The following is a 9,999-nucleotide window of genomic DNA, read 5'->3' on the forward strand; positions in this document are numbered from 1 at the left end:
GTTCGAATTCTACTAGTGTCACTCTCTTGATGAACATTCTGTAGATTCCTATATAAATCTCTATTAGGTCTTAGATATGCTATGACCCTGGACTGGGGAGTCACCCTTGACCTAAATTTATTTTACCCAAAAAATAATAATAATTTATATACATCTGAAAAGTTTTTCGTTAAAATAAGATTTTTCGGTTTAATACAAGAAATTTTTTAACAAAATTTAAAGATATTAAATATTCACTTTTTTATGTTTTAATATACTTGCATTGACCGTTTCTAAAGGGTTTTTTTTTTTATGTCATTAAAATAAGAATAAGTTAATCCTTACCTAAACTACTCTCGCCATCCTTTGGTGATCGTTATCAACACTAAAAGGACTGTAATGGCCTTGTGTAAATTTCATAAACATGAAATTGACAAGGACATTCAAGGAAGTTAAAACATAGTTTTATGTTATGATAACCAAAAAATCCATTTTCCCGATAAAGACGAACTTATTTCCTTTCCAGGAAAAGTTATAAATGATTTGAGAGTGGATCAATGTGCGCGTGGAGGAGTTAGCTAATTTGCGGAGTTTCATCCATCTTGGGAACTTTCAAGATCTAACGGCTAATATTTAAACGAAGTCAAGGTTTGACTAGTATCCGCCACAGAAGATCCGAGAAAAGATAAGCGTTAAAAGTACAGTTCGGTTTGATAGATCTAATCATTATCAAGACCGCTATGTTTTGACACCTATTAATTAAACAGCACATAATTGGTGTATACTATTTTAATGTAGGTTACATAAATATTATAACTTTGTTGTATACTATTTTATTGAATAAAAATTAAAATAATGTTATTAATAATCATTTTAGTTAATTACTCACATATACTATATTTTTGTTAAATGAACCTTATGAACAAATATCGGTATAAAAGTTATGTTAATGTCATCGATTCAGTATTTTAATTAAGGTTTATACTATTTTTTTTAATAGAAGCTGCTATTATATTATAAAGTGAAAATATTTGAAATTACAATAAGAATTTATAATATCATCGTAACTAAATACATATTTTGTTAAATGAACCTTATTGAACAAATATCGGTATAAAAGTTATGTTAATGTCATCGATTCAGTATTTTAATTAAGGTTTTATTACTATTTTTTTTAATAGAAGCTGCTATTATTATTATAAAGTGAAAATATTTGAAATTACAATAAGAATTTATAATTATCATCGTAAACTAAATACATAATTTGGACTTTTACAATAACATTGAAATTAGTCACTTTAGATCATATAAGGACCATATATGGAAAATGTTAAAAACCAAGAGGCTTGAACAAAAATAGATACGAATAAATCTGATTGCATCGGAATACGAATCACAAAAGGGAATTAATCAATTGAAATACCACCGAGAACTGCAGATCAGAGCCGAGCGTTGTGAGAAACTATCCACAAACGCAATTCAATCTAAATGTCCATATTAGGAAAGATCAATAAGATTTCGAATAAGCTTCATCTTGATCAATCGTGGCATCGTCAAATCCAACCCTGAGAAAACATAAATAAAAGAACGAACAAATGACCAAGTAAAAATCGAAAAATGTATCACAAAGACAGAGATAAACGTGTCACGAAGACAGCAATAAACGTGAAACACAGACACAATTATTCTTATTAAAAAAAATAAAGAGAAAATAGAACCGGTGGTCGGTAACCAGCATCAAAGCCGGTGTCGCCGCTGGCTAAAGAAAATCAAAGAAGAAAAAGTTGATATGATATATAAAAACGATACAAACTCAAAAAAAAACAAAAACAAAAAAGAAGGCAGAAGAGAGAGAGAAGCTCATTAAAGTTTTATGATTTAAAAATTTTATTTTAGGAACAATTATGATTTTGTTATAGTGGTTTCTAATGGAGATATATAGTATATATTTAGAAACATAACAAAGATGTTATCTTGACTTCATGTTAAAAAGGTCATCAACTCAATTTCATGCTTTAAGGTTTAACTTGTTATGTGTCATTTAATTGGTTGTAATTAATTTTATTTTTTATTTTTGTTAATGTGCAAATTACTACATTATCATTTTAGTTCATATAGACATGTCATGTTAGTGATTTTATCTACATGAATATGCTTAGTTAGTAAGATGTGTTAATCGTTATTTGAAGGGATGCTCATTTTGGTAAACCCCGTTGAAAAATAACAATAATTGGGCTACATCATCATCCATGCTCTTATAGGTGGTTTGGACGAGGGCTACCGAGCGAAGAAGGCTTAGGAAGTTTGTCGGCGCAAGCAAGATAAGGTCCCTTAGTTCAAAGTCATCTGGAAGGTCTATCTTTCCCTCAATACTTGTTCATATCTTGACTAGCTCTCCTTGATCATTTGCCAACAAAAATCTTGTATGCAACATTGAGGGGTCACATTGGCCCTAATTGTGTTCTTTGTGATTATGGTGTTGAAAATAAGAATCGTCTTTTTGTTGAATGTAGTTTCTCTAGGCAAGTTTTATTTTTTGTTTTACGGGCTTGTCATGTTGATTGGTCGATGTATAACTGGGTGGCTATGATGATTTGGGTTCAAGCTTACTATATTTGACAGGAGAGCAATGGTAGATTACACGGGATAATCCTCGACAAGTTGAGTGTATTATTCTACAGATAAAATATACTGTCAAATTGAGGTTGAAGGGATGTGCTAAGGTTGCTTTTCCTTCCTCTGCGCTTAGATTTTCTTTTCTTTGGCTTATGTTTCTTATAGGTGTTACTGATGTATAGTAGAGTTCTTTTGGATGAATAAAATTAACATTTATCCAAAAAACTCAATTTTCATACATGAAAAGAATCTTTTATCTCAAAATGAAACGTTGGAGGTTAAAATACGTTAAAAAATCAAGTTAAAATTAAATTGATCACACGATGACACGTGGAAAACATAGCTAAAAAATGATAATCCCATTGAATAGATGGTTAATTAGGGAGAATATTAGGCATACTTTTATAGGGTGGAAACACTTGAATGTCTTGTTCAAAGATTCTAACTTTATGACATTGTTTGAAGATATGAAGCCAATAATTGTAGCGATCACAATCTAACAATAAGATTACACTCAAAATTATATGATTAGGAAAATTTTTATAATTTTTATACAAATTATAATGTATAAGGTTCTAGTTTTAAATCGTGAACAATTATACTTAAATAAATTTAAATTTATAATGTCTTAAATATTGCAATAATTAATTTTAATTTATTTACTAATATAATTTTATCCGACTTCCTGTCACGTAAAAAAAAATTCTTAATTGAACTGAACTATGGTCATAGAGATTTAGTTATGTAGGGTATAGGCCTCTAAGTTTGACTTTCACGAGGGCCTAACATCTAGCTCATCACATTGTGAATTCCTTTATTAAAATTTGATAGATATAATAATCCACTCCCTTTAAAATATTATTTTTAAAGATTAATTAAAAATTATATTTAATTCCAAGATGCTAAATATTAAATAAACATATGATTTATTCACCCCAAATACTTTCCTTAAGACTGACAAAATAAATATAATTTGTATCAAGTGTTTTTCTTTTGAGTTAATCACTAATATTTGATTTATTGATCAACTAATTTAAATCGGATATTGTAAAGGTGAGATTGACTTTCCCAAATCAATTTATTTCATTCATAAATGTCAATATTTAAACATTTGATCTTATTTAAGATATTTAATGCGTCGTCCACTGAACCAAACTAACTTCTGGTTGATTGTAAAAGTGTTTTAATCCATCACTATATCGTGCCTAGGGATGGCAACTCAACCCGAATCCGACGGGTTCCGACCCGACCCGATCGGATCGGATTTTTTAAAAAAAATTTCGGGGTCGGGTCGGGTTTTTTTAAATGCACTGTTCGGGTCGGGTCGGGTCGGGTTTAGGGTAAAAAAATCCTACTCGACCCGACCCGAAAAATATATATAATTTTATCTTATATATTTAGGGATAATTACAATAATATCCCTCCATATATAATTTTTTTCAATTAAGTCATTGTTTTCATTGAATTAAATTTTTTTTTATTATTTCGGGTCGGGTCGGGTCGGGTCGTGTTTCTAAGTCATATATTCGGTCGGTCGGGTCGGTGAAACATAATTTTGTCGGTCGGGTCGGGTCGGGTGGAGAACCTTTCTTCTCGGGTCGGGTCGGTGGCCCAAAAACCCGACCCGACCCGACCCATTGCCATCCCTAATCGTGCCAAACATTTACCACTCAATATATATACACACATTTAACCACGAACTTAAAGGCCGCCCTTTAAACAACATTATTTTTCTTAAAATATTTTTCTAGTAATCTGAAATAAATATAAGGTAGTATATGTTCAAAAATAACTCTCAATCATTTAATATTAAACACTCACATCTTTATATTCATGGTATTCAAAATCAAGACCTTGAGAAATAACAGTAATTTCTTTACCATTAAAATTGCTTGATCGGTGCCCCTTTAGACGGCATTAGAATTGACAACACGTTGGTTTATGCGGGATTTTATCTACTTTTAGCGTCGCATAAGATCTACAAGCGTTACCAATTTGATATTTAGTGACATTTTATTTAAATGCGCCGGGGAAAATTTTATAACATTGCAGAAGCTGCCATCATTTTTATGTGAAAACGTCGCTGATAACCAAATTTGTAATAGCAGTTCTTTGTTAACCTTCTAGAGTAGCTTCAAGTTTTATCCATCACTATTTACTAACATAATTTACATAATTTGTAAGTGAATCATACAAATATGTATGCTAATGATTAATATGTTGGCAATTAATGAACTGAACACCAATCCCTCGAGTTGTTTAACCGAGTGATAGTTCCCCACAAAATCTCAAGGGTAATAACTACGACTTCGTCAGTACAAGTAAATAAACATGACAATGACAAATCCATGATCTAAATTAGAAAGCAGAGGACAATATTTAGACCCTTTAGGGTAAAAAAAATACTTAACCAGTGACGTGAAAACATGCAAACTGTTGAAATAATCAAAATATAATCGCCTTATTTTATTGTTTCCCCCTCTGATAGAGTTTAAAAATATTTAAGAACAGTTTGACACTGACATAACTATGTTCCAAGGCGAAGTAGACAATGACAAGGCTTTCCCAACCTTATTGTCATTTTCCTACACCAAACTATAGGTGTTCTGTGTGACATTTACGATGTTTAGAATTATACATTAATGTATCATCATGCTCGTTTGTTAGATATATTTGTTCAATTTTATCTAAGTTTGAATTTTGATATTTACTTTAAAAATATTATTTATATATAACAAAGTATGTAACGACATTAAATTTAGTTAAATAAAATCAAAAGGGATTTACCTGTAAGCAAATTGGTTTAGGGTTGTGAAACTATATATCCTTTAGCTATTTTCACCATAATCTAGCATGAGAAAATGAGACAATGACATAGCCAGAGATGACCTGCCGGTCCATGGGTTACATAACTCTAGAAACCAATGCTGAAAACCAATTTCAAAAGTAAAATAAATCAATGTTAAATTAACAAAGTAACGAGTATGTTATAGTTTTTAATATGAATATATATTAGCAAGGTGATGTTAAATATAAGGGCCGGCAAGTCATCCTTGGCTGCGTCAAATATAACCTCATTTCCACATGCAAGACTTTGGATGAAAAGTATTTCTGTACATGGCAATGATTTGATCCCTTTGAACCAATGAAATCAAACCCAAAATCCCGTAAAAAAGATGAAGAGATATAGGACACTTTCCCAAAGGAGAGAAGGTATGAAACGTAAGAAAAAGGACCTAACTATCAACATTCAAAGAGAGAAAAAAAGAAAAGACAGGGAAGAAGAAGTGGGGATTGGAGGAGAAAGTTGATGATGACAGAAGAATTGGTAGAGTTTTAGTTATTATAAAGGATTGAGCATAGTTTGTGTGGCATAAATGGAGGAAGTGAAAGGAAATAATGGGGTTGCTTTTACACAGGGAAGGCAGGTTTGAAGTGAGTGATGGTGGTTTTAGTGTCCATTAGGGTATAAGAATGAAGGTGAGTAACTGGGAGTAATTAGGGAATGGATGTGACCTTGCATGGGGGTGACACAACCAAGAGATTTTTAGGTTTTAAGATCAGTCTTTTTTCATTAACAGTCGAACTGATTTTTCTGACTTCTTGTTACGACTGTCATTTAAGAGTGGTCAGGTTTTGCAGTCTCCTAATTCAATTCATTAACGATATCCTTTACGTTGGAAATTTTATTAAACGAGTCACCACATCATCTGTAATCTTAGTTAATTATATTTTTCATCTCATTTTTTTTTGTAAGTTAAATCTTCATCCAGAAACGTTCACAAGATTTTATGTTATGTGACTAAATTGAACTTATAAAATTGCAGGGTCGAACTTGAAGTTATAAAATTATAGAGGGCTAAAATATAATTTTAATAGAAAATACATAGAAAAATTTAAAAGTACATGGTAATTTTAAATTTTTAGGAGGCCGACCACCTCCGCTTACGGATGATATGGTGAGCCGGAAGCAAGAAATAATTTTTTGTTACTTTGGATGATAAGAGTTTGATATTTGTTAGGGTAAATTATAGGAATAGTCTATTTATATATGTATATTTTTATTTATTAAATTTTAAAAAAATTAAACAAATACATCTGGTCCGTTGATTAAAATATTTATATTTCTTTTCTCGTATTTTTAGTTCTCATAAACCATGAATTTTAAACCCACTAAAAACACTTTTTATCCTTCTTTTAGAGTTTCTTATCCCTGTCCCCTTTACTTAGAATTATATTTAGAATTTATCAAATAAATTTAAATACTTAAGTTTTTATAATTTTCATTATTGTCAAGGGCGAAACTTTATGGGGCCACCAGGAGCCTTGGCCCCGCCAATTTTTTAAGTATTAATTAATATTAAAAATATATATTTTAAAAAAAATTAAGAAAGAAAATTTTATTAGGCCCCTTCAATTAAAACAATTACATTTATGAAAAATAAAAAAATATTTTAACCCTGCTATGATAAATTTCTAGTTCCATCCATGGTTATTGTTTTATTAAATTTTGGTCATTGGGATGTTAAATGTCATTAGCTTTGTAATCCTCTAGATCCGACCTAGACGGTACGACCGAATCTATGCGAATAAAATACATATAACGTAATTGAAATCCGTTACAGTGAATAAAATACATATAACGGTAAAATATATAAACAACGGTAGGGTTTATACGGTAATCATATATATATATCAACATCAGAAGTTCGTATGAAAACATGTTCGTAACAAAATATCGGTAATACAAATACATATAAACATCAATAAGAAAACGTGTCATCAAAATATAATAGAAATGGGAATAAGAGAATATACAGTGATACAAAAACTTGACATGATCGTGAACCGTATGAATCTACTAAATTAGAAGTGTCGGACCTAGTCAGCCCTCGATCAGGAGAATCACGAGTACCTTCATGAAAAAATAATTCCAGATCAATTCCATAATCAAATCCCAAATAAATATGCAAAAATGCTAAAAATACTAAGCATTTTACGGGCTTGATTTGGGACTTTCGAATCAGAATTTAGCAAAACGGAAATCAGACTTAGGACATCGAAAAATGTTAAAATGAAGGTTTCAAAAAAGTCAATATGGGTCAACTATCAAAGTCAACGTCGGTTAATGGTCAGCAACGACGGTCAACGAGGTTAACGACTATCAACAACTCAACTTGACTTGGTCTGGTTCAGTTGGGCTGATCTAGTTGGGTCGATTTGGGATTTAGGTCGGTTGGGTTTGAGACGGTCAGGAATTGGGTCAGATCAAATGTGGGTCGGGTTGGATAGATCAGCGAGTCGGATTGACCCGCTTCTAGAAGACCACCAGGTGGTGGACAAGCTCTATGTGCGGTGATGCGTGGGGGCACGTGCGACGTCTAGGGGAATCAGAAAATCCTAAAAATTATTTAAAAGCATTTTGAGACACCAAGCTTGGTTCACAACGATGAATGACGAAGATCTCAATTATACTAAGTCAGGAACTTGTTATTGCTCGCCATCCACATACTGACGATGGAGATTACAAGACAAACATCGATAAACTCAAAGCAATGCAAGTATCACGATGTTGTGGGCGGTGTCCAAAACCTAACTACACTCGTCGATGAAACGCCATTTAAACTTTCTTGGAAACAAAATACTAAAAAAAGGAAAGTGTAAGGAGAGAGAAAGCTTGAGTTTTCAAATAAGGAATTTTTTAGGTTTTGGGGTTTTAAACCATCCAAAATGAAAATGGCATAATAATGCATAGGGTCCTCTAGAATATCCTGAATTTCCAGTTTGGTCTGAATTAAAGTAAAAAATTCACTTTGATCCTTGAATTTACCCAAAATTTCAATGTAATCCCTATAATTAAATTAAGAAAAATTTTAGCCCCGAAATTAGGGTGTGACAAACATAATGACGACATTCAACGTTTCAGTGATCAAAACTTAATAAAACAATAACATAAATTATCAAAACTTAAATTTTCTAAAATTGATGAATAAAAGTGTACAAAATAAATGATCATTTTATGTAATTTATCCAATTTCTTAAGATATTGTGTTTTGTAAGTAGAGTAAATAATTTTGAAGATCTTTATTTTATCATCAAGGATTTAACGTTTGAGATGGACGACATTTCCCATTTACTAGTAATCAATCAAACCTCCATAATATCTCGCATACAGTCTTCAAACTCCTTGATAAATCTCTGTGTAACATGTAACCAAATTTCAATTGCCCAGAAAGAGTTTGAGAGAATACCCCAAAGAAATTTGGTTTCATGGTGTTCCCTCATGGCAGGGTATCTGCAGACTGGGTTTTCGTTGGAAATGTTAAACTTGTTCAAGGATATAATTTTGGTGGATAGTTTGAGGCCCAAGGAGTATGTGATCAATTCAGGGTTGATTTTGCATTAATGCATTGAGAATATGCATTGATAAATATGTATTCAAAGTCTTCTGTATATGTATGTTATTAGACTGATTTAGAAAAAAGTTATCTCCATTAATTTTACAAATTCCTGAAAATCTATTCTGCCATCACTATTTACATCAAACTTATTGATCATTTTGTTGCAATTCTCAATCTTCAATCCTTCCTTCAAACCCAAAACACACACAACTCTCTGCAACTCTTGTGCATCAATGAACCCATCTTTATTCACATCAAACACATCAAAAGCTTCCTTCAACTCTTCCAAGCTCGGCTCTTCTTCTTCAAACAGCCTGCAAAGCTCGTCACTTTCTTTGCTGCAAAAAATCCCCAGATTCCCCATCACCTTCTCCACATCTTCTCTGCAAACTACAACACAATCTTCCTCGTCATCAAAAGAAGCTTCTTCGGTTGAACAATCAAAATTCTGGGGTTTCTCCAAATTTGATGAGGCCTTTGAGCTGCCATGTTTGGAATGTGGGAAAGACAAATAACCTGAGAAGGAACTTTTAAAGGTGTTGTAACATTTCAAGCTAAGAAACAAGAAGATCATACTGATATCGATGAATGGAAATAGGGTATAGTCTGAGTTTGTTGATGATGTCTCCATTTTGTAAGACTAGAAATAAAGAAAAAGGAGTAGTAGTTGATTTTTTGAATTGTGAAAGGAAGTGTTGAAGAAATAAGAATGAATGAAAGATTGGATTTTGATGGAAAGGTGAGGTTTGGGATTGGGGGTATTTGAAGGAAGCTGAGACGGCAGGTAGAGGTGGTCGAGTTTTTCAAAGGGGAAGTTGCCTAGGATCCAATCAAGAGACCAGCTAGGAAACTTGGTGGCCTTAGCTGCCTTTGTCTTATTTACATGGAATGTGTCTGGTTTGTTGCTTGGAACTTGCCGCTATCCTACATTGCAGGAAATGGTCTTTGTCAATGGCTATTTTGTTTTGTCTTTCTTTTCTTGGGTAAACTATAAGTTTAGCAA

At 32.1% G+C, this 9,999-nt stretch overlaps 1 protein-coding gene across 1 annotated transcript; it reads right to left on the reverse strand.

Moving 5' to 3' along the window:
• Positions 1 to 9,043: 9,043 nt before the first annotated feature.
• On the reverse strand, positions 9,044 to 9,765 carry LOC120214476 (probable calcium-binding protein CML46). The gene has a single exon (XM_039212369.1). It carries the CDS (start codon positions 9,625 to 9,627, stop codon positions 9,070 to 9,072), a length of 558 nt encoding a protein of 185 aa, XP_039068300.1. The 5' UTR covers positions 9,628 to 9,765; the 3' UTR covers positions 9,044 to 9,069.
• Positions 9,766 to 9,999: the final 234 nt, after the last annotated feature.

This window comes from Hibiscus syriacus, unplaced genomic scaffold, assembly GCF_006381635.1.
Source record: "Hibiscus syriacus cultivar Baekdansim isolate YM2019G1 unplaced genomic scaffold, ASM638163v2 tig00000764_pilon, whole genome shotgun sequence".
In the NCBI taxonomy this organism is placed as follows: domain Eukaryota; kingdom Viridiplantae; phylum Streptophyta; class Magnoliopsida; order Malvales; family Malvaceae; genus Hibiscus; species Hibiscus syriacus.